Consider the following 26,619-nt stretch of genomic DNA (forward strand, 5'->3'; position numbering starts at 1 on the left):
AAACAATAATATGAGCTCTCGTAGAGATCATGGTTTGACTGTGACATTTTTATGTTGGAAAAGGAGAAGGGGTTGACGCCTTTTAAGAAATATGTGAGAAAGTTTTCGGAAGACTGGTTGGTTCCTTGTCAATTAATCATGAGAAAAGCTTGAACCAGGAAATTCACTCACCACCACCACAAGGAGCGCTGCATTCGGACATCTCCACCACCCAACCATACACCAGACGGGCCACATTGTTTTTCCACTGCTTCTTGCTGCTGTACACTTTATTTGCGTTATGCATTCCGTATGCCGTGTACCACTTCTTGTAGGCAACAAGCTGGCCCTTGCCTACATTGTTCATCACATGATTGATGCCAGATGTATCGCGCTTTCTGATTCGACTCAAGTACCTGCGGATATCGTACATTTGTGTGGTTTCTGTGGATAATAAAATAAAATAAAAAAAAACAGTTAGATGAAATAGAAATACATCATATTTTTCTCGTAAATTTTTTATTTAATTTTTATTTGAAAATCAGAGAAAAATTATGTTAGGTTAAAATGATTTGCTAATGAGCTTAAATCTTACGATGTTTTATTGATAACTAAAAAGTTTTTTTAAAATACAATTTTAGATCAGTAACAAGAAATGAGGTTCACTGCAAATGGATTTAAATATAATCTCCAGGGATGAATTTCCATCTTGTCAAAAACATTCACTTCTCAGATACCTCACAGATTGAGTGTGGCTGCAGACAAATTGATGTTTTTATAATTTATTAACTTGTTTTAAAATATTCACATTCATAAATTATATAAATTCTATTTTTATTTATTAAATAAATTATATAAATGACATAAAATGCAAGAATAATATAAATAATATATTAATTTTATAAAATAATTATTCAAATATGATTGATCTCACTAATATCTATTTTATTATATTTATTTCATTTTTGCAACATTTATAAACACCGAGATTCTGTCTAAATAGAAATGGATTCCGAGCAATTATGAATCATCAAAAAATAAATATCATACGCAAAAATTGAAATAACATAGCATATAAAATAAATTTATAAGATGTTAGTTTAGTTAAAATTATTTTAAAATGTGAAACAAAATAAAAATTTTATTAAAAGAGTGGTCACATATTGTTCCGTGCCTATGATCACAAAATACCTAAATTCGCCATTGATGGCCAGGCATGATTGACGTTCCTGAAGACTCGTTGACGTTTGTTGGTGGAAAGACGCTATTGGTCAATTCTTTGACCTCTTAATTATGATCAAAAACTGGTGGATCAGTATTGCTTTAGCAAAGGGACTGGAGATTTTTGTGATTGTTTTCCAAATGGATTATATCTATCAATCAACTACTTCAAGGAGAGCGACCTACCTTTTTATACGGAAATTTCAAATTCAGCAATATAACAAAGCAATTAGAAATGATATTGTTGTAGCTGTTTATAATGGCACTTGCCATGGACAAGCTCACTGACGAAGTCAGTGATTTTAAACCAAGGGAGCGTCTCTTGTTTTTAGTAGCGCCGCCAACTAGGGCCAAGACTATGTCTTAGCTACTCACGCATCACATTTGCTTGTGCAACCCCTTTTTACAGGGGGACACATTCACAGATAGAACAGAGGAAGAACAACCATGCCTGAACCGGGACTCGAGCACAGGACGCCCAGGCCACGGGGAAGACGCGCTACCCCTATGCCAGGACGCCTGCAAAAATGATACTTATATCAACCAGCAAACGAAGGTAACAGTTTTGCTATTTAGTACCTCTACTGCTCACAAAAAAAGCTCGATTGAGAAACGTTTTACTTACCAGTATTAAGAGGAATGCCTTCATCTGTAAATTGCTAAAAAACAAAAGAAAAAAAAATTGCTTTTGAGATAAGGGTCACATTTCAGGTTTTGTAAATTTTATATTACATAACATTGTAATTCTAAAAATGCTGATTTATAATTAAAAAAATCTTATAACTAAACAAAATTTATATTAAGAAATTTAGCTTTTTTTTTTCATTATTTTGCATAAAAATTTTACTTTTAAATTTTAATTGCATTTTTTTTATATGCGTTATACTAAAATCAAACCTTTTCAGAGTGATCTGCAATTAAATGTTTTAGTATTCCATTTTGTCAAAATTTGCTATTTAGAAGCACTTTTATAGAAATTAATAAAATCAATAAAAATGATATCTGATTTTGGAAGTTGGGTGAGTGGAAATGGTGGGGGATTGAAACTTCCATTGTTTAATAATCCCCCTCCTTACCCACACACGACGTCTTATTTTGGCCCTGAATACTGGATTTAACCCTTTCTAGGGTCGTGGGAAGTAGGCTTCCCACCAAATTTATCAATCTTTATATGAAATTATGTAGGCTGGCATAAGTTCTGACACATTTTTTTAGTAAGTCAGAAACTTAGATGCTTCAGTTCTTTATCTCAGACAAAATGATGTGTCTTGATTTGTTACTTAATTATTAATTAACCAAATTAATTAATTAATCAAATCAAATTTATCTAATAAGCTAAATGAATCCCTTTTATTATTCTAATTTCAAGCCTAAAAACATTTTAACATAATATGACTAGAAAAAAAATGGCCCTTTAAAGGGTTAAATTATCTTGATTTAATTTGTAATATTTTCTGTTAAAATTTTACATACAGATAATTAAATGAAAATTACTTCGTAACATTTAAGTGTCCATTAAGTAGGGCACTCTTCTAAGCATATTAAAGAACTTACAGATGAGATTAATAATTGCACATTGAATCATAGCTTATTTCTATTACGTCAAGTAATGATGCTTATGACGTCATAAACAAGGATTCTTACCAGGCACCTGCCGTTGAGGCAGTATGCTTTTGTGCGGTGATCCGGGCTGCAGTCTGTCCCGAATGGAAATTTGCCATCTTCGTACACGTCCATCTGGTAGTGCGTGTCTTGCCAGACGCGGTCCTGGCAGGCGACGATGCAGGCGGAATGCGGGTTACCTATGAAAAAAAGAATAACAATGCCCTTTAATTGTTTTTGATTCATAAATGTTATTTTATGGAGTCTGAAATTTTTCTGAACTCAATAAGTAAATAAAATAAAAATTAATCTGATTTATCTGCACTTTCAGAAGCAAAAGTACTTATTTTTTAAACTCTTTAAATGTTTGAAAAATTTGGTAATTTTTTAAAATAAAGCAAATGTTGCTGTTAGTTGTTTGTTTTTCATATTTTGTATCTACGCAATTACTTATGCACAGAAAGTTCTTAATTTTATTCATATTGAAATATATCATTGCTTTGAGATGTGATTTGCTTCCTTCATATACAGCATCACTTCATCTTCACAATTTTTTTTTGTTTTATTCCCTTCTGAAAGAAAAATATTGCAGATCATTCAAACCATAGCTTATTGCTCATTTTTTTTGGAAATTAAATCGATACTAATATATAAAAGTGCCTGGATCAACATATTTTATTTATTTTTCAAGTAAATAGACTGTGTAATACTATGCTGTTCTTCCTCTTAATAAATGGAGATTTTTCACCTAAATTTAGATTCAAAAGAGATATAATTTTAACCAAGAGTTTATGGATGTTTTTACTGATTATACATTTTAGTCCTTCTTAAAATCTTTTTGAGTTTTCTACATATAAAAAAGTGATGTATTAAAACACCGTCGCTATGAAAAATATCTTAAAATGTTTCAAAATGTTGAATAATTATAAATTAGAAATGTTAAATTGTCTAATTTGTCTTGTAAATTACATTTATACAAATCTGAAAGAAGTCAATTCAATTAAATGCAATAAAGTAAAGAAAAAATAATCTTAAAAACATAAAAAACAGTAATTTTTATAGCTTGTTTTTATCGCTGAGCTTTTACAGCTTATTTTAAACATATATTTATTTCCTTTGAAACAATTAGTACTTCGATTGAACAACCTTTTTTAACACTATAGAACAATTTAATTCACAGAATTTTGTTGATATTTTTAGTTTTCCGCATTGGAACTTAAAAGAATATATTAATTTATGAGAGATTAGTTAATTTTTAACACTTTTTTTATCACTCTGCCTGATACGATTATACTTTTCTTTTACTTTTGAGTACTAATATTATAAACATTTACCTGGTTGAGGTGGCAACTGTCTTCCCTTACCACTTAAAACTGTGGGATATTTCACTCTATACCGTTGACAAACATCATTTGCATATTGATCCACAGATTTAATGGAACCACAGGTCTATACAATAACAGAAATAACATTTAATTTTTGGAAATGAATATGCATCAGGGAAATACTGAACTTAAAACATTTGCTTACATTTGCTGATGTAGGAGCGTCACAGAGCTGGAAAGTATCTCTTTGTCCAAGACATCCAGAACTATTTCACAAAGAATATGCATTTTTAATTTTCATATATTTCACAGTACATAAACATTATTTTAAAATAAATTGTCAGCAAATATTTGTAATAATTAAAAGATTATTTAATAATTTCTACGACATGAAACTTGCTTTTTAACCCTTTCTAGATCCGTGGGAAGTATGCTTCCCACCAAATGTATCAATCTTTGTATGAAATTATGTAGGTTGGCATCAGTTCTGATACATTTTTTTAGTATGTCAGAAACTTAGATGCTTCAGTTCTTTATCTCAGACAAAATGATGTGCCTTGATTTGTTACTTAATTATTAATTAACCAAATTAATTAATGAATCAAATTAAATTTATCTAATAAGCTAAATGAATGCCTTTTCTTATTCTAATTTCAAGCCTAAAAATATTTTAACATAATATGACTAGAAAAAAATGGCCCTTTAAAGGGTTAAAAAAGAACAAAATGTGCCTGTTAAAAATGCTCAGTTTTAATTGTGTGCATGATTATTTTGAAATATTACATGCGATGGTATTATGACAAAATATTGCAGTTTCTTTTTTTTTTAACTTAAAGGGCTCTATATGGTATTATTATCAGTTTGCTTAGTTTTAAAATATTGGTCAAATCTATATCTACAAAAATGGTTACTAGATCAGCTTGTTTAGAAACTAAAATGTTTTGAATCATAAATTTTTTACTAGCAAGCTAATTGCTCAATATATTTTCCACTAATGCTAACTCTATGAATTATATCATGATAAACGTATTATTATAGCATCCTTACGAATATTTACGAATAATCTGAATAAAAGTATTACTCAACTGCTGCTTTTTCTACGATATCGGAGTTAAATTTTCACACATATGTATTACGCATAATTACTCAAGATTATTCTTACACAGAATTGCATTCACGGGACACCAACTGGAATCCTTTTCCTTTGACCATGCAAGATGGCCGGCACTGACTGACCTTGTGCCACGGTCCCCAGCTATTTTCGGAAATAGGAGATTGAGGTGCAGGAGACAAGGCAGAAGCTCCAGATAAAGCTGTCAAGGATAAAAAAAATGAAAATTGCTTCAGCATATATTTTGTATTTAAATTAATAAATAATATATATCACAGCAATGCTTTTTAGACTTTTTTTTCACACGATAGTACATTTTCTTCAATAAATAAATAAATAAAATCGATCGGCTTCGAAACCGGAGGGTTTTAGGTTTGGGACTCGATTCCACCGAAGAACCGTCATGTCTGGTGCACATTAAATTCGTTGAGGTCCAAGAGTTGTCCCGCTGGTGTGGTGTGGAAGTTTGGAGAGGGTGTTGCCAGCTCAGGTGTCATCCTCTTTATCTGATCGCGGTTCAAAATGACGAGGTCCGTTCCAAAATAACCCTAGTGTTGCTTTAAAACGGGACGTTAAAATGACTAAACCGAAACCAATATATCCTTTATGGGGAAAAAACCCACAAAAGAATTCACAAGCCTACCCCACTGCGCCGATTTCGAAAATATTTGTTTCATATGAATGCTCATGACTCTTAGATACGTCATTATTGGTTGCTTGCCCTCCATAATTCTACGTTTTAGGAAAAAGTTACACAACGCTACTTCCCTATACTTTCTCTAAGGAGAAAAGTCTTGACAGAGTTCTTTAGCCTTAATCAACATAATGATTTCCCCGATTTTTATTTCATATGTAAGATTACTCCATAAATGTATCATTATCCCTAAATACATAACCAATGATTGTCTTCCTTCCAACAAATTCAAAAATTTCGCTTTATTTTTCAATTTTGACAAATATCACAAAATAAAGCTCCAATAGAGCAGCCTTCAGTCTCAACAAATAAACCGACTTTGCCGCTTAATTTCCCTAATTGCTGGTATTGCTAACCAATTTGAATGCTCTATGCTTAATATTCTTATTTGATTTGAAACAGTACTTTCTTTTCTTGAAATAAAATGAAGTATTTAAATATTATTAGATTAATGCTATTAATATGGCTGCTGGGTGTTTGTTGCTGAAGGCGGTTAGTCCGTTATTACAATTAATTAGTTTTTTTTTCTCCCTTGAACACATTTGTTTTTGTCACAAAGTTAAAATTTTCAGTTGTAAGATTCGTAACTACACTGGTGTAAGAAATGAAGAGAATTTTCATATTTGATCTACGATCTCGAGAACTACTGGACAGATTTTAATAAAATTTGGTATGAATTTAGGTTGATCTAATGCAAACAAAATAAACATTCAACATTTATAAAATACACTCATGTTTGTGCGTAACACTCATGGAAGTCTGAAGGTCTGAAACAGCGGTTGCAGATACACAAAAGAAATGGGTTAATAGGGGGTATGGTCCCCTCTTGCAGCTATACATGCCTTGCAGCGTGATGTCATACTGGAAATAAGGCAGTTTATCAGTGCATGTGGCAATTGGTCCCACTCATTCACCAACGCTGTTTTCAGTTCCTGGATGGTTCTCGGAAAGGGGTTGCGAGTTGCAATTGCCCTCCCCAGAGCGTCCCAGACATGCTCTATAGGGTTGAGGTCTGGAGACCTGGCTGGCCAATCTATTCGGCGAATATCCTCACTCTCGAGAAATTCGTCGACCAGAAGAGCTCTATGTGGCCTCGCGTTATCGTCCATTAAGATGCACTCGGGGCCCACTGCACCCCGCAAAAGGCGAACATAGGGCATACCTTATCCCTATACTTCACACCAGTCACAGAGCCTCTGTCAAAGACGTGGTGAAGTGTTCGGCCATCTAGCATGATGCCTGTCTAGACCATTACACCGCCACATCCATAACTGTCGATTTCACGGACATTGGAGGGTAGGTAGCGGGTCCCTTGCTCTCTTCATTTGAAAGTACGGCGAGAATTGGTGTTTAGCCTAAAACGGGACTCGTCGGTGAACAGAACGGTTGTCCATTGCTTCATACTCCAATCACTATGTTGCCTGTACCATGCTAATAGAACTCTTCTGTTCGTGGACGTGAGCGGGATCCAAACAGCCGGTCTTCTGGCAAACAATACTCTCTCATTCAGTCTCTTAGAACAAGTCACCCTTGATACACGGGTTCCTGTAGCTGTATAAAGGTCTCGAGACACCTGAGAAGCTGTAGCCCCTCTGTTACGCCTCGCTAAAATGGAGAAATGGCGATCTTCTCTGGCCGTCGTGGCTCTTTGACGACCTTGACCAGGCTTTTTCTCGATGGATCCAGTATTCTGGAACTGTTTCCATAGGTTACACACGACGCTGGGCGTTAAATGAAACTCTCTGCATATCTGGTTTTGCGATTGGCCTGCCTCTAACCTGCCCATGATTAGCCACTTTATTCCATCATCAAAACGTTAGTGGTTACTCATTTTTACTCTTCCGATGTGAATTTCACCGATTGCTGCAAGATAACACGAAGAAATTCGCCGATGTGTGCTAGCGAACGAAATTCGTCTTACCATCCACGCGCTTATAAAGCCTCTCTTTTCTGCTGGTTCCACCTACACACACGTTTACGCTTCGTATTAGCCGTACAATATTTGCTTTTTTTATCTAGAAGCAGTGGTTTTTCCTTCAGTTCAGTTCTTTTCATGCAATTCGATAAAATATGCAAATTCTCTTAATTTCTTACACCAGTGTAGTTTGGATTCCCATTTACCAATTATTATTCTGGTAAAGGGCTCAAACAAAACAAACAAAATAATTTCGACTATGACATCTTTCATTAAGAATAGAAATGGAGCGTATATATGGTCTAAAAAGAATATATATAGAGTAAAAATTTAGCAGCAATAGCAATATTAATTGTTTGTATAATGAACAAATATTTAGTTATAAAATTAACAGTAGCAACAAAACTTACTAGACGAACAACGAACATCATTTGCGCTGTCTGTGCTGTAACCGTTACAGTCAAAAGGCTGAAACAAAATAAAAAACAATGAAATTTTCGAAGATAAATTTCCAAAAATTTCATCAAGAGTTCAATCTAACTAAAGTACTAACTAACGGATTACATAGCTAAAAAAAAACCCTAAAATGATTTTTAACCTCCACAGTTTGCTCCTTCAATTTAGGATATAAAATAGAAGATCAAAATGTGCTGGTCAAACGCTGAACATTTTTTTTTTTTTTACCTGACATTCCCCTTTCACGCAGTACATGTTTTGATTGTTGTAACCCCGCCAGCAGGGTGTTCCGTCTGGTATTGTCCAACCTTGGGTCATGTAACCTCCTCCTCTCTTGTGACACCAAACATAACAAGAATGAGAATCTAAAACAATACAATATTTAATATTTGGAAGATTATACAAAATATTAAAAGTCAGATCAGGTATTCTTGTAATTCTATTTTAACATATAGAGCTGACTTCTAAGGTTCCAGCGAATCAAAATGTTGGCTGTTGGTATGTTAGTATTGTTTTCAAAATCCATATCGGTATAATACTGGGAATGAAGCAGACTGACTGGCTAAGGAGGCATCAGAATCGAGATTATACAGCAGAGTTAAATGCTCTACTACTCTTGTTCTACCTTTAGACAATCATTTTTAAGAGAAATCTATATTATTATTTTTTTTCTATTTATTACATACATATATACTGCATGATCACATTTTGCTTCACTAGATGATTTAGCTCTGAAAATTAATTTGGCATCGAAGTTTAATTTAATCTTGAAAGAGCGAAGATAGCTCACTTTCTTGACTAGGGAACTGGGTGCCGGTAATCTCTAGAGTGTTGTCCCTCGAGGAAGCTTGGCGGCATGTGTCGCTGATGAATTCATCCAACATTAATTTCCGTGTAGACAAGGAACAGATCTGATGAATAGAAAAATGCAACAAATGAAAACAGCTGAAAAATTAAATGCACAGTCATGAAAAATAACATTTTTCATTATTATTAATATTGTTACCAATGTTATATGCTTTGTATCTTTGACGAGGTTTTTCAAACTAATTTTAGTGGTAAATTTGTGAACATAGTTTTTCTGATTGTCACCCTTGTGTAGCTACATTTCTATTTTTCTTGAGAATATTTGGGAGTCTTGCGAGAATATCCGTATAAAATCCTTGCTGCAATCGTCGATCAATTGGTTGCTGTCGTGCTTTCACTGAATAAGTACGACACGTGATCATCAGTGTTTTGATTGAGACGGAACTGTAGAATTTCGCTAAGAATTTAAATCTATTTGCAGTGTCGCATTTTTGAACTTTTTTTCCTATGCTTTGTGAGAAAGTTAGCTTGGACTATATTTGTGTACTGATAACTGAATTATCTTCTGAATTGTTATAACAGAATTATAATTATAATAATTCTATCTGAATTATTATAACAGTTGATTTTATCAACTGTTAACTATTTGTAAGTGATAATGCAAACAAATTACTATTTTTTAACCTCTTAATTAAAGTCTTTAATTTTACGAACATATCCAAATCGTAGCAATATTTTTAAAGCATAAAAATGAAATGAAGATTCAAAGATTTACTTCATACGATTATTCATAGTAAGAAATGTTTAAGAAAAGAAAAATTTCGTTTATTATATATATATATATATATATATATATATATAAAGCGGAAAAGCTAATAAATAACTAATTTAAAATATTCTTCAGTCAGATTATTCGAATAAAAAAATAGTTCTGAAAAATAAAATCATATGATCATATGCTTTCGTTTAAGCAAACTGATATCATTTTCAAAGCTTAGATTGAAAAATTATAATTTACTTTTGAACAAAATAAATATGTCCGATATTTTATATTGAACAAATTAACTTTGTTTTTCATTAAAAAAAAATTTCTACTTTGTCTTAAAATGCGAATCTAAATTGATTTCCTAATTTATATTATATTTTTTATTTAGCATGTCTATTTTTTAACTCTACAATTCGGAAATACTTCTGTTTAAAATAAGTTTAATATTTCATGTAAACGAATAATTGCTACATTTCTAACAATTTTTCAATAATATTTTCTTTTATGTAAAAGAAATTAATAATTTTTTTTTTGTCTAAATGCTCTTGTACTGATATTTTTTTTCACCCCATGATTGCTTTGAATCACTATTTAAACTAATTTCCTTAATTTTAGGAAAAAGAGTAAAATACATTTACAAGATTTTTACGAGAGAGAAAATACCATGAACAATATTAAAAAGAATTGCGAAGGAGGTGATAATGGTTTAACATTATAATCCAGCAAATGTAAGATATATTATATCACCTTTCGTTGTTTAGCTTTGTGAGAAAGATACAAAATGTGACTGTAGCAAGCAACTAAAATTAATGAAGCATTCATGTTGAATATATTTCCAGACGTAAATTCAATTCTTACCCTGGTTGCGTCACACGTGAGAACTCTTCTGTCTTTTCCTACACAAAAGCGTCCACCGTTCTGAGGGCTGCCATATGAAAAGAGAAAAGTAAATAATACCTTTTAAAATTAGAAAGGAATAACGTTAAAACTTAAAAATTAATGTGAAAGTCAGTCCGTATATAAGATAATTAACAAATGCTCTGAGTTAGACAGACGAAAATTAATATATAGCCTTTATAAGTCTCTAACAAATCTTGATGAAATCCATTCAGAGTAAGTTTGTCTATCCGACTATCAGAATATAATCTAAAATGATAGCTACTAAACTGAGATAATTTGATGAAAAGAATTTGATAGACGGATTTAACATTTAAAGAGTAGATATGTATCGAATTTGAAATAAAATATGTTAAAGGGTTCACTGTCTATGGCCCACGTTTTTACAAGTATGTAAGCACTATAACTCAAAAATGTAAGGATTTAAATATATGAAATTACATATGTGATCTTGTGACTACAATTGTAGTTAGGTGTAAAATTTTGGTTTCAATTGCTTGGAAAAAAAGCACCAAAATGCGTATTCGATTTCCTGTTATTTGTTGAATAACCGTATTCCAGCGATTAGTCTTCAAAGATGGTACGCTACTACTATTAAATGAAATCTTAACTATTGTTTGCCAAAGTCATGCTGTTAATAATATTCAAATTCATTTATTAGAAATTATGTTAACATTTTGGGGAGGCCACTTTCTCTAGTTTTTGAACTTTGTGGAGATCTTCTGTCCTCCATCACAAGTTTTAGAAATTCTTAAAAATATGTGAGAATATTTTAAAATATTGCATGCATATAGAAATACATATAACGAAAAAAGCATTAAATGAAATTCTTTCGTAACTTCCATGTATTGCTTTTTTGACGCGCGTATAAATCTGTCGTGGTCACAAAGTCCTCCATGTCGAGAGTAATACCACTGGGGGTACTGGATCAGGGGTGATCGTTCTCTGATTCAGGTCTAAATTACGATCTACGGATGAGTGAATGAAATGCGTGAATGAAGGCCTCCCCGTAAACGTGTGCGTAGCCAAGTCGTTCTCTTGGCCCTAGATGGCGCTACTATAAAAACAAGAGACGCTCCTCAAACGGCTTAAAATCGCTGTCTTCGTAACAGCGGGCATGTCCATGGCAAGTGCCATAAGAAACAACAACAACAACATTTGTAGCTGTGGAAGAGAGATGAAAAATAATACTGAACGTAAAATAAAAATTTCGATTTATTTCCCAAGAACAATAATAATAAAAAATAAAACTAAATAAAAGACTTAAACAATCATTACAGATATTATACTCGAATCATAAGTCGTAAGATTTGATACTAATCTAATTCTATATGTAATTTCATATAAATAATCTATAAAATATATAATAATATATAAAATTGTATATGTACTTTATTATCATAAATAAAAACCGCTTCAAATCAAACTGTCGTTTTCATTCATTTATTTACCATAGCACGTTGGTCATGTTCGTTCTATTTTTGATTCTTACATGCTGTTTGCACTTGAGATCAGAGAGTGTGACTACAAGAGTGCTATTTTAATAGAGCGTCAGGCATTACATTAAATAGCAAAACACATCACAAAAAATAGCCATTCAAAATAAAGTTTATTGAAAAATCCCCCACTTACCGCGGGTTGTCGCATCTCCTTGTCGCTACCATGATGCCCACGGCTGGGACAGAACCTCTGGCGACGCAGTCCGATGTACAAGGGCTGTAGGAGGACCAGGCACTCCAACCGCCATCAATTATTCCTCCTCGCAGAGTTCCGGCGGACCTTTGCATGTGGGCGCACACACCACCTTGACACCACTGTATAGAAAACGGATTTAAGGAGAAAAGAAATTGAAGCAAATTAATTATACTTTTGTCAAATAATCTAATTCAAAGTACCACAAAATATAAATATATACAAAAAATTTATACTCTTTTTTACTTTGTGTGTGTAACAAACTACTTCTTGCACTTAATATTAAAAGAATTATTAAATAAATAGATTATTATGCTACTTCAAACATTGGCAGTATGTAATGTAACAACAACAACAACAAAAAAGCGGCAAAATCTTCTTTTAAAAATACTTCTTTGCCTTTATCTTATTTAAGTGTATAGTTTAAATAAAATAAAAATAATTATTTATGTTCTTTATCAGCATATAGACAAGATGTTATTCTTTTTAAAGATTTATACTCAAAATAGTTTTCGTACTTCTTTACAAAAAGCAATTCAATAGAAATGGTTTCAAATATTCAAATAAAGCAATTTGGAAATTTTTAATGGATGTTTGACAAATAATTAAAATGATAGTGATAAAAACAGGGGGTTTGAAAGTTTTAAAGGGAAGACAATCGAGAAAATTTTTTAAAATTCTAACTAACATTTTATGAAAGATGGTAAAAAGTTGTAAGTTTATACTACCAAGCTTTACATTGGAAGTGCAACAAAAAAATTGTATTATTTTATAATATATGTATATTACATTTTATTCTAATGTAAATGTTTTATTTACGAATGCTATTAAATTACATAAATTTAAATTCTGTTATAGTTGACATTCCAGTTAGGTTAAATTGTTCCTTAATTGGAAAAGAATTTTATGATAATATATTATTTTCTATTTTTATTTATGTGGAAGGAATATTCAACATTTTGGGAATTCAGTATTAAAATATTAATTTAGATAATTCATTTCATATAAGAAATGTGAAGATGGCGTTTGAGTAGTTGCTGCTTCGAGAAATGGCAGAAAACGACTCTATCTCTCTCACCTTGTCTCTTCCACAACTTGTACCTTCCAAAGCTGGATGCGCGGCAAACGACACTCCCTTGCTGCCATAGCCAGTGTCACATCTCAACATTCTGCAGATTTCCTGTTGCAAGAAAGCAACGAATGTTACTTTTACAGTGCATATATAATATAAAATATGTTTACAAGCAAAAGTACGTTTTCAAAATTAATAATATCCTGTAGAAATAAAATGAGAGTATAGAAAATTACATTTGGACACATTTATTAACTAATCATAGCTGTTATACTGCAATAAATTAAATTTATATGCCAATATATGTAACGAAGTAATCAGGAAATCCACTATATTCTGTTTTAAACGTTTTTAAGTTGTTCGCAGTCCCACCGGAGGTCGAGGAGGAGAAACTTCTGATGAAAAGCTTGTGTCTCGCTTATCCTGTGGGTACATTAAAGCTGTAGGCTCGAGTCATCTCCACTTCTGTAATGGAACACACCTGTGTTGTTGGACTCGGGAGGAAATGAAACATAGCCGGTGATAGTTAAGGACTCAATCAGAATTTCCGTCTCCGTGCAATCGCGACAAGGGTCATTCTGCTAATCTGGATGCTTACGGTTAACCCTGACTGTAGTTTTAGTTTTACGGATTTATCAAAAAGCAATCACGGATTTATGTCCGTGCGTCTATCCATGTCTTTTGTTGGGGCATCCGAAAAGTCTTGTTTGAGAAGAATCAGGTCTTTGTTGCAAACGCGTGGGGCATGTCGAGTATTTTTTTATTTTATTCCATCACTATTCTAACGCATATATTGCAATTGTAGGTTGATGATCGATGTTTGAGACGTATTGCAATTGTACTTAGTTCATTTGAATAGTTCTAATAAATACTAAACATATATTCTACATAGTAACTGTTTGTAATTATATGGAATTTTTGTTTTCCATTTTTTTATGTATTTACGGTATTACCTAATCCATTTCAATGTCATTTCTTTTAATGAAGTTAATTTTACCATTCTCATTTAAAGTTGAGGTTATCTGCTTTTTTTTCACACACTTTAAGTAACGTTACTGATTAGTCTCATTCAAATGACGCTTTCAGACGTCAAGAGGACCATTTTTTGTAATGAATCTAGTGATTTAACCTAAGGCGGTCGGGCAGGCCGATTCTAGGCCAGTCGGCATAATCAGATGTACAGAAAAAGAATTTACATCTAAGAAGAGAGATATTAGATCAATCACCTCTTTCATTTAAAAAATAAAAGAATTTTACTAGATTTGATGCTGATATATTTAATACACTACAATATTTTTCTTTTCTTTGCTTCGTTAGCTTAAGTAAATTAGTTCCTTGGAAATAAATTAAAAAAACAACAACAATGTGATATAAAATTATAGTCTCTCAGAAACTATTGAATTTTATAGAGGGAGATGAAATAGTTCATAATACAATCAATTTCGCACAAGAAATTCGCGAGGACTCGGAAATCATCAGGGGACTTCGATACAGGAGAAAGAAGGTCATGTTTGATGAAGAACTGTGTGAATGCAGGAGTAATGTATAAAGAGGAAATAAAAGGAAATAACGATTTTTTCCTCTCGTTGGAATGATTCAAGATATCAATTTAAGATTTCAATAATTAATCAAGGAAATATGCAATTCATACACCATTCAGTGCACTGAACAACAATATCAGCGTCTATCAATTACATATAATTATGAGGAAAACGAAAGAAAATTTCATATAAAAATGATCAAAAATTATATTTCTGATTACCTGTATAACACTCGAATGGAGATAAAGGAAAACCCTCCCCGCCGAACTGTTGCCATTCACCCAAAATTATGAACTATAAAATTCTCTCTTTATAGAGTTGTAATTTTAAAATTTGTTTAATTATTTTTGTGTGTCCACAAATTGTGAGAGAAATTTTTTGAAAATTAAAACTGATAAAATTTTTTATCTAAAACTATCTGTAAATAGTTTACGATTTAGGATTCAGATGATATTATTTATTGAATATAAATTAACTCATGAAATATATTCAGCAATCAGTGGTTTTGTTAGTAAAAAACATTATAATTTTGCTTTTCGAAATTAAAAATTAATATTTCTTAAATTCAATTTTTTTTTGGCTCATGTACACGCAAGTAACTTATAGAGTTGAAATTCATTTAACGTGGCAAAAGTTACAGCTATACCAATGGCTATGACTGCCATTTTGACAACTTCTAGCATTATTTAATTCAAGGATATCTTTCACAAATGAGATAAAAAAATACCTCTGAAGTTTGTAGATTGGATCTTCTACTGCCATCACCGTATCGAAGTGTGCATTGGTAGTCAGCATCGTACACTTGTCCTGGAAGCTTTTCTGGGGGAGGTTCAAGAAGGTCCGTGGTGTAGGGTGTGGGAGCTTGCAGGCAGCTTGCTTGAGGGGATCTGTTTGAAAGTGGAAGTAAAATCATCAATTTATGTTATAAAAAAAACATTAAAAAAATCGCCTGCCTAAGCTTTAACAAAAGTTAATTTTATTCGCTTATGAAACGAAGTATGAGAAGAAACATTATTTATAATGTTTTTCAAATATATTTTGAGAGAAATGGAACATATTTTTAAAAAAAAACTCGAGTTTTGTTGAATTTGCACAATATCTTTGATTTAAAAAGGTTACAATTCTGAAGAGTACTGATAAATTTTACCAATTATAATTACAATCAAAATACTGAGTGTATAGTTAATTAACAATTTTTGTCATGGTTCATTTGTTTGTCTAAAATAACTGAGTTTTCATAATAAACGAATTTAATGCTTTTTTTTTCTTTTTCATCTTACAACAAAATTAATTCAGATTACTTTAAGTCCATTTTTATATTGCTATAAAAATTTTAAGCAATCATTTTAAAATGATTTCGTTTAAAATTAATTAAAAGTTTTTAAAAATTATGATATTTTTTCATAAGAGCGTTTTGTAATGCAAACTCAATTTTTGGTCTTATCGACAACAAGTTCAAGAAAGCTGTTGGGGTAAGTAATTAAATATAAAAAATGGTAATGAATGCAGGGAAGAAAGTTAAGTTGAAAGTCATAAAGTATGAGAAAGAATATTCAAATATATGGAAGAAAATGAAATAGCGATTAAGCGAATGTAGAAAAGAAGACATAACAATGAACGGAAGAATGTCAAGAGTATAATGACAGACTTCCATTACAGAAAAGCAATGACTAATAATGGATAGTGGTATGTGTGTGGTTTTATCTAGCTTATTTCTGAAAAGCGATAGGAAATTTGTGTAGTCTTTAAATTTAATACACTTTATTCTAATATATTGTTACGAATCCTTGATGCGGCTTCCCAGCATAGTGGGTTCCATAGGAGATCCCAGAGCTTGGCGACGAATTTGGCGACTTTGGCGCAAAAATAGATTATACCCGAAACATCGAGAATTTTCCCGATCCATCCAGTAGGAACGGAGATAAGCCGCGAACGATCCTGATTGGTTGAGAGGCTTCTAGCCCCGCCTCCTGAGACCTATAAAAGGAAGCACCCGCAGCTGCCGGGCGGTGGTGAGTAGTGGTGAATTGATTCGTGGACCAGTGGAGTCGAAGAGTAGTCGGAAGCGACGGTGAAGAACTCGCCTTCCAGGGACTAGCGGAGCAGCGACGGAGTAGAGCTGCTGTGTATACTGTTGTATGCTGCACGTCTCGGCTGAAGATAATCGTCTTCTGTGCTGTATATAGTTGTCGTCTTTCTGCTGTCCTGTGTGTCTTCGTGTAAATAAACGTCGTTGTTTCATTTTCTACTGCTGATTGTGCGTTCTTTACACCATACAACTCCCACTATCCAAACGAACCCCGGAAATTTCGTAATAATATACTATTTTAATATTTTCAGAAATTATTAATTAATAATTAAATTCATTTTTTGCTAAATACCAAAAGTAGGCTCTAGAAAATGGCTCGAAGATTAAAATTGGAAAATAATTAAAATAAAAAAAATAATTCTATGATGAGTACACTCATATAACCGTATTTTTAAGAACTGTTTTTTTATTAAGGTTTTTAAAAATTTTAACTTTAAAAATCCAGTTTTTTCACAGTAGGTCATTAATATACGTTTAAACTCATTTCAATGAGAAAAAAATCATATTACACTAATTATTAATTAATTAAATAATATTTAATGAGCTAATTAGCATATTTTCTAAATATGATATCTTAAATTCTAATTTATACAGATACACAATTCTAGTTGGTAATCATGCCTAATATTAGTCTTCATGTTGTCTGCTTCAATCAAGTTATAAAAATATATAGTTTTTTTTTTAACAAACTTTTCATCAACGATGAACAGAAAAAGCGAGATTTTTTCTGTCATTTTAACTGTTAAATAGCTATTAAAAATTTATTTCTATAAATATAACTTTGATTGAGGCAAAAAAACATCCGCTATTTCATACAGATTATTTTGATATATAAGTAATTGTATTTGGTTCATTTATTGTTGAGTTATGATTGTTTGAATGAAGCAACAGAGTGGAAAAATATCATTCTTCAAAAAATGAGTTTAAAAAAAACCGTAACTAGAGTTTTGAATGAAAGAACCTCAAGAAAAATAATTATAACTCAAGAAATATTTCGAATATTGACAAAATCTTGGTATCGTTTGAAAGCTAAAGGATCAGAGAACATTATTAAGCAATAAAAAAAATATTTGATATTTTGTACGATTTTCGAAGTTTTAAGTGTGTATATACATCTTAATTAGGGTATATCCTCAATGACTGACGAAGAGAAGTTCTTCCATTACTGTAGTCCATTGTAATACAAATAATATATTGAAGGATAGATTCTTAAACATTTAAAAGTGAAATATCTAATAGTGAGCAAACGAACCTGAGGAATTTTTCCAGGTACTGCTTGCTGCAAGAAGACCACGTAGTCTTCCCTGCACCAAGGGTTGGAGACATTACATACGTATCTGAATCGCAGTGGTTTCCGTCCTGGTGACCGTCGTGTTCCATTCCCAGGCTATTAAGAATATACGCAATGATCAAATAATTCAACAGAAATCTCTGGCATAATACCTTACTTAAATACAACACATAATTTTCGATATATTTCAAAATATAATTTCATATTCATTACTGTATTTGAAAGTGAAAATGTCGAGTTGGATTTGCCTCTATTTCTTATAGATTTAATAAAAAATATTTATTAAAAATTCTTTATGTTATTATTTTTCAGAAGACAACTTGTTCCATTTTTTTCTTTCTACCTTAATAGTTGAGCAAAAATTCAAATGTTTCAAATCATCATTCCAGTTGATTAAACCACAGAATTAAACGAACGGAGTTTCTAAAATTATTTATGAAATGTTGCATAATTTAAATGTAAATGTTACAATTTTATCAAGCTGATGAATATGTATCACCAATTAGTATTATTACAATAATTTTGAATTGGCAACATTTTTACGACTTGAATACTAAATTTGGCACCGAAAAGTTATTCCAGAAAAGTGAGGTCTCGGGTATTGGAGAAGATTGGTTCCTAAAATGCTGAACATTTTCAAAACTTCGATTCGTCACTTCACCAGACTATAAAAGGTGGACAGGAATTTTGAAATTCAGTTTCATACGCAAGGATAATGAATAGTTCACACCAATAGATTTGAAAGCCAAGTCTTCATCAGAACATCATCATCAAAAATAAATATACATGAAGCTAGGCAAGCTATCAACCATATTCTTAGTTTAGTTAGACTTAAAGAATTGACCAAATTGTACATAACGGAGAAGCCTAAAGAGCTCTGTATATTCGTGCTATCATATATATATATATAATTATAATTCGTGCTCTATTGGAAGTGAATTTTGTAATACATAAGCTTATCTTTGCCCCCATTTGTATTTGTGATTTTTTACTGTAAATTAAATTATTGTCATCCAAGGAAGCTGTTTCATCCCTTCCTTTCATAAATGAAAAGCGTCATACGATGAAATATTATTAGAATAAAAATTCGAGATATAATCAAACATATTTTACTTTCAGTGAGCATTTTTATTTATATATCAAACTGGTAAAATTATAAAAAGAAATATTAATATTACATTATTTACAACAGAATTTAAAAAATAATAAAAATAAATATTGCGATGAAAAAACAATAAGGTTATATTGTTATACCTGTGTCCCATCTCATGAGCTGCGACAAGCACTGTTTGAAAACTGGTCCCTTCGCTGATCGTGCAGCTGTTTAGGGGGTTGCACATTCCACTGACGGGAGCCAAACCTAGAAATAAATCGAGAAACAATCGATTTAACTTAAAATTCCGAACAGATTTTGAATGCTATCAATAAAAAATGCATAGTTTTAAATTTTCTCTAATGTTAAATGAGGTCAGTACGTTCATAGGAATAGATAAAAAAATATTTATATAATAATTATAAATTTAACATGCTTCTAATTTAATCTGACAAAACGCATTTTTTTCTACTTCAAGTAATACTCAAATAATTTATATTGAAAATTTTTGAGCCTTGAAAGTAATATACGGAACAGTAAGCCATTTTAAGTAATAAATTTAAAAAATATGATTTTCTTTAATAATTGAAAAATTAGAGTTCAAGCAGATAAACTTGTATAACTCCTTAGAAGGTGAGGTTTCTGGTCCATATCTATTACCAATGATCGTATCTTTATCATTTTTTGTTTAATTCATAGGAATTCTAAGCTTTGCATAATATAACAAAAGATACAAATTATCAACAGAGTAATTAGAAGAATGACAGATTAGTCCGCTGATGAAGTATTAAGCTTAATGATTTAATGGCACAGCAATTATATCGCCCGTGCATCAAAAAGAAAAATATTTTTGATGGAACAGCAACTCCTCCACCACCTAGAAAGATATTAAGATGAGTCACGTAAGAAAATCTTTAAAGCTAATTATGAGCTAATCTTAATCAATTTATGAAGAAATTATATTAATTCGTCAGTTTTCTTAGACTTTTCTTGAAAAGTACAAAATGTTGAATATAATACAATGAATGTAAAATATAATACAAAATATATTTTGTTCAAGTACAGAAATATATTTGCGTCCATTTCGAAGCAATATTAAGGATAGATTTTGAGACGGAATTCATAATTTTGAATTGTAGTGAGCCTAAAGGAGTAATATACTCTCTTCAAGCTTCCGTGCCACAACAATGATGCCAGGCCAGGCAATAGGACTTATGTTGGAGTATTCTGAAAAATCATGCAAGGATTTGATTTTCAATTTTTTTTCTACTTTCGTGGAAATACGATATTATTTAAAATATTGTAAAAGATAACTTTTTCAAATTTCAAATAAGTAAACTTTGGATTTACTCTTTCCTTTTTTAAGAACCCGAGGGAATGACCGCCGTAGTGATAGTTCGATGGCTGGAACTAAGGTTGAGCCCTAATGGCCATTGTTGGCTACACTACAACTCTTCTCATAGGAGATATAGATTGTTATTGAAGATTTCAATACGTTATGATGTTCACTAAGGAAGTGAAAACAACCACTAAACTGTAAGTTTCTCATTTTCAAAGTTGAGGCGGTACCCTTCTTTGGGGAAAATTTTTCAACTCAAGTTTAGAGTAAGTACTTAATAATAAATTAGGATTGTAGATGAATATATGAACATGGAAATTGCAGATTAAAAGGCAGTTATGAATTTACAATATAGGGTGAAGCAATAACTTGTTTATTTATGAGAAAAATATTACCGTTTAGAAAATATCTAATAAAAGAACTGTTATATGTAAAGCAGTTAAAAATTAAAAAATCTTGCTGATACTTACCTACAACGTGCCTTTTTCTTCGTCCACTTTCGTCAACAACATACATGTTAATCCTGAAAGAAGAGAATGCCGTGCTTAAGCGAAAGAAGGAAAGCATGTAAAACTCGAAAACACACACACATATATATATATACATACATATATATATTCATGTGTCATGTTTTAAACATCAGTGAGTTCGAAAACCTCTTTTTAACTCGCCTTTATTAGTTCGCTTATTGCTTTGACTATTCGATTGCAAATTTTACATCGATTCTAAATTATCAGCTCGATGAGCCAGAAACTTGTAAACTTCATAAATGGATGGACATGTGATATGAACCCACTTTCTTGTCTATTTGTTTGTTTGTCTTTTCAGTAAAAATTTTACAACAATTTATAAACTTTCAGTACGATAGATGGCGCCATATAAAATCATTAACTCATTGGAAAATTAATTTAAAATTCATTGCAGAATTTGACACACAGATTGAAAAGTATAAAAAAACATTTAAATAATTTCTTTTTATATACGGCACGTTTTTAAAACGGACTAAAAGGTATAAAATAATTTATCCCAGCCCCATATACATTCAAAACCATGTGGTTAGAAGAAATTTATACTTTTTAGTCCATTTTAAAAACGCGGCATATTAAAAAAATATTTATTTAAATAATCTTTGAATTTATTTCTATTTGTCTGTGATTACAATTGTTTTATAATGTAATGAATTGGAATGATGAATGAAAGTGAATATGGTCTTTTTATCTTATGGCCTTCTTTTTTAGAGTTGGTCTCAGATATTTGTTAGTGGGAAATCTGTTTTAGCTTCGTGTGTGTACATGTGAACATGATACTTATATTCTGGGAGATAGCGAAAACATTTTGATTTCGATTTTTTCACTGGATTTTTAAAAATGTGTAAAATTTTACATTAAATTCGCCAATCAAATAATTTTAGATTACAGTCACGAGGCAATCAAATGGTAGGTTCAGATGCTTTCAGATAACTTTGTCTATTCGAAAGCACCTGATCGTGAAAAACACGATAATCTAAATGAATAAAATTGGACATCTGTTTTTTTCGCCCATAAAAATGCAGATTTGTATCAAAATTAGAAGATAATGGGTATAAAAATACATATACATTTCCCTGCACTATGCAATGAAGGTTAATACAAAACATATCGCATATTTGGAAGTCGAGAAGAGAACTATCCTATCAGTTTCTAAAAAAGATTTCGAAATAGAATTTTGAAAATGCAGGAAAAAAAATGTAAAAATAGAATAAAAGTGTTCGTTTTGCGTTTTCTGGGCTTATAAAAACACTAGAACTAATTGAGATTCTCTAACTATATAATTACATGTCCAACATTATTTACGCTTTTATTCAAGCTGAAATGATTCATAGAGGACTACCTTCGCGTGCAAAGCATGAGTTTACCATTTTATAACCTTAATTTGTACTAATTCATGACAAATCTCCCAAGAGAAACACTTCCGCCTTTTATGGGCCATCTAACAAAGGTCGGCTCTTTTTATGATTGCAAACAGACGACAGTGGCGGAAGATTTTTTCAAAAGAATCATCAATTTCTGTAGAACAAGTGAAAAAGGTGAATCTTCCAGTTCTGCTTGACCTTGGTCAAACACAAGACTAAACGCTTGGCCACCATTTTCACACTCAGCTTCACACACGATGATAAACGACCGCAAAAATATCTTGTATAACACACACGCGAGAGACTGATTGTGGCATGCTTGGCGGCAATCCATCGTAATTGTTTTGGCAGATACAGGCTAATACATCGACAATTTATTTTTGTCGCTTAGAAAATAGCATGTTTTAATTGGGAATCTACCTATGTTTGACACTGCAAAAAGATGCCAAGATGTATTTCAGATGTTTGATAGAATCTAAAAAAATGTGACGCAGCATAGGTAGATGCTTCAATAACTCGCGCCGTAAAACAAAAGTATCTCTTAAAGTGATAATAAAAATTACACTTTTGGAAAATGGATGTAATTTCATGTGTAATAAATTTTATTAATTTTATTCAAATGAAGTAATAATACTGATTGTTTCTTGTTGAAGTAATAATACTGATCACCTAAACCTGCCACAATATCATATTTCTATATGCGTCATTTTACTGACTCCCTAAATCACCATAGTTTCTTTCAAAATATTGAATACATTATGATAGAATATCGTTTACTATTAGCCCATAACTTTTTGCATTGGATTACGCAATTTCAAACTATTCAACAGAAAAGAATATCGTATATTAACAGGGCAAGTTTAGTTAGATTAAAGATCCAATCAGAAGCTGCCTGAAAGTTATTCTGTTTATTTTCGTGACATTAACGTCCCGTTTGAAGAAACACTAGGGCTATTTTGGGACGGACTTCGGAATTTTGAACCGCGGTCAGAGGACGAGGACGACACCTGAGTTGGAACCCCCCTCTCCATACCACACCTCACCAGCGGGAGAACGTTTGGTCATGACGGATTTAACATGCAACAGACCCCCTTACACAACGGTTCTTCGGTGGAATCGGGTTTCGAACCCGAGTCCTTACCACCAGGCCACCGCGGCCTTATTTTGTGATGGACCTAATAAAACTGAATGCGTAGCCTGACAATGAACTCGTTTATAGTTTTTCGAAAGTATTTTCTCTCAAAATTCAAGATGACATCAATGACATCAAGATGACCACTAATTTAAATTTCACTTGACAGTTTCGTGAAAGGATAATTAAAGAAACATTCTTTTTGTTTGGCTCATGGCACCGTGAAGTCAGAAGCTTATTATCGCATTTATAGATTAATGGAAAGTTGAGACAGTGCTTATTAAAATTAAGAAGTTAAAAAAAAAGGATTTACAAACCCAGATAATAAAAGCGCATGGTCCCATCTTGGTGATTTCCCTCTGCCGTAGTGTCGGCGGTTATGCTGCCATATACAAAAATTGGTGAGGTATGTATCAATGTTATCGGAAGGGCGAAGTTCCTGAAAAACAGATTTCATATTTAAAAAAAACAGATTTCACATACTTCAAAAAATAGATGAAGTTTAGTTTAGTTATATTAACGTCCCGTTGTAAAGCAACACTAGGGCTATTTTGGGACGGACCTCGTCATTTTGAACTGCGGTCAGATGAGGAGGACGACACCTGAGCTGGCACCCCCCCTCTCCACACCACACCACGCCAGCGAGAGAACGTTTGGTCATGACGGATTTAAAGTGCAACATACCCCCTTACACGACGGTTCTTCGTTGGAATCGGGTCTCGAATCTGAAACCCTACGGCTCACAAGCCGAGACCTTACCACCAGGCCACCACGGCCCACAAAAAATAGATGAAACAGTTACATATAGAAAGAAGAAAAGCATATAAAAAAGAAGCTTCTTTCATTGTGCATTGGAAAGTTTTCATAAAAATTTCCATAATAATTTTAAAATCATACCTGAGGTTGAACTTTTAATGTCTCCATGAGTACTAATCTTATTTCTGGTGATTTCCCCAAAGAAGAATGTTGGAACAATCGTTGTACCTGAGAAGAGAATATTACGAAGGGATCAATGGACAACTACGATAGAAAAGTTTCAGATATTATTAAAATATTAATAACGAACAAAGGAAAGAATCTCATTACTCGATTGATTTGAATTTAATAAAGGCTTTGAGAGACTCATTTTATTTTAGCAAAAGTTATTCATTTCTGATGAATTTTTAAGATTAAATATTATTATCTCAAAAGAAGTTATTTCCCTTTATTACAATAGCTAATTTATAAACTGTGGGAGATAGGCATGCCATTTTAATCAGAAAAATATTCTAAACGAAAAATTGTATTATATGTTTTTTCTATAAATAAATGCATAATGCTGACAAAAAATGACAAAAATCTAAATTTTTATACATATATTTGTTTCATTGAAGATATCGAATAAAATATTCTTGGGACATTAATATGAGACTTGAAATAATAAAGTTCCTCTGTTCGGCTATGATTGATCGAGTTGTGAAGCTTTAAATTTAATTATTTCAGACTAACCAATGGTTGCCTTGAGGATACGAAAAACATTGATTGAAAGATCACTCTTGAGGCAACCATTGAAATGATCTAAACTCTTTTGAAGTTATGGTATTCAAAACCTCATAAGTCCGTCAGTTTGAAGCGTAGTATATATATTTTGTTATTTAAAATATTAGCATGTCAAGAATATTTTATTAAATAAGAATAGTAGGAACCGGAAAACTATATAAATATTAAGATTTTGTATTTTTTTTCAGCAGTATTGATCAAAAAAACAAAAATATAATTGTGTGCAGGAGTTACAGCTTTTTTCCTATTGAAAGTATATATTTATCCTTATCACTTTAGAAATAATCTACTGGATATTGGATATTTCTATATTAATCTATTGGATATATATAGAGTGGGCCTCTTTTATAAATATCGGCCTACTAATTTAAGTAATATTTACTAATTAAGTAATGCTCGAGAACTAATAACCAAATATGACATGTTTATATAACATCTGCATAGTTTCGAAACATTTGCTGAGAAAAATTCTGTTTACAAGTCATTAGGTTTCTGTTTCCTTAAATGTATGATTCACACTGTTGGAAAAATTACTGGTTGAGCTGAAAATAATAGATCTTAAATATATAGTGCATGGTCAACAATTGATTCATCGTTCGTGGACAGCGCAATAAGAAAGCTGAGGATTTTCTGATTCGTTTGGCATTTATTTGTGAAGGATGGCGCCGCGTTTCCAATCTAAGAGTTGGAATCCTATTATGATGATATTTATGCATGAGTTGAATTTATAGATTTAAAACAATTTTTATGCAAAATCGAACCATCATTTCGTGAAATCTGAAATAAAATTACGAGAAAAAGTGCTCTTTGAGATGAAAAAAACAGATCTTTCAAAATTTACACGAATAACATATTTCTATGCGATTTTTAACAAATAAAAAATATTTATAATATATAATTTATTTTTTAATTCGTAATAAAAGAATTTTTTAAAAAGAAAGCGCCATGAACTCGAAGAAGAGGTGGCACACCAACATTAACTTTTCCAAAATATGTGTCACAATGCGCTTAAAAATTCTTCCTATCTTAAAAAAATTTCCTTTCCCTCTATCCTAATTCTTCCTTTCTTTCTAGAATGAATAACTTCACCCCTATAATTTACAAACAAAAATAAAAAGATATGCAAAAAGATAAAGCCACGAATGACGAATCAATAGAAAGAGTTCT

General features: G+C 31.8%; 1 protein-coding gene across 1 annotated transcript in view; it reads right to left on the bottom strand.

Moving 5' to 3' along the window:
- The window catches only part of LOC129975508 (A disintegrin and metalloproteinase with thrombospondin motifs 18-like), an 81,754-nt gene that overhangs the window by 6,914 nt on the left and 48,221 nt on the right, over nt 1-26,619 (bottom strand). Inside the window, exons 6-23 of the mRNA XM_056088570.1 lie at nt 24,811-24,897; nt 24,231-24,352; nt 21,361-21,413; nt 19,713-19,818; nt 18,420-18,554; nt 15,806-15,965; nt 13,544-13,645; nt 12,406-12,587; nt 10,735-10,801; nt 9,094-9,214; nt 8,532-8,668; nt 8,258-8,315; nt 5,290-5,440; nt 4,333-4,393; nt 4,137-4,251; nt 2,845-3,002; nt 1,826-1,859; nt 172-423 (exon numbers count right to left, since the gene is read on the bottom strand). Of these exons, the coding sequence (XP_055944545.1) occupies nt 172-423; nt 1,826-1,859; nt 2,845-3,002; nt 4,137-4,251; nt 4,333-4,393; nt 5,290-5,440; nt 8,258-8,315; nt 8,532-8,668; nt 9,094-9,214; nt 10,735-10,801; nt 12,406-12,587; nt 13,544-13,645; nt 15,806-15,965; nt 18,420-18,554; nt 19,713-19,818; nt 21,361-21,413; nt 24,231-24,352; nt 24,811-24,897 (2,101 nt within the window). The remainder of the gene's footprint in view (nt 1-171; nt 424-1,825; nt 1,860-2,844; nt 3,003-4,136; nt 4,252-4,332; nt 4,394-5,289; nt 5,441-8,257; nt 8,316-8,531; nt 8,669-9,093; nt 9,215-10,734; nt 10,802-12,405; nt 12,588-13,543; nt 13,646-15,805; nt 15,966-18,419; nt 18,555-19,712; nt 19,819-21,360; nt 21,414-24,230; nt 24,353-24,810; nt 24,898-26,619) is intronic.

The sequence above is a fragment of the Argiope bruennichi genome, chromosome 7 (assembly GCF_947563725.1).
Source record: "Argiope bruennichi chromosome 7, qqArgBrue1.1, whole genome shotgun sequence".
Lineage (NCBI taxonomy): Eukaryota > Metazoa > Arthropoda > Arachnida > Araneae > Araneidae > Argiope > Argiope bruennichi.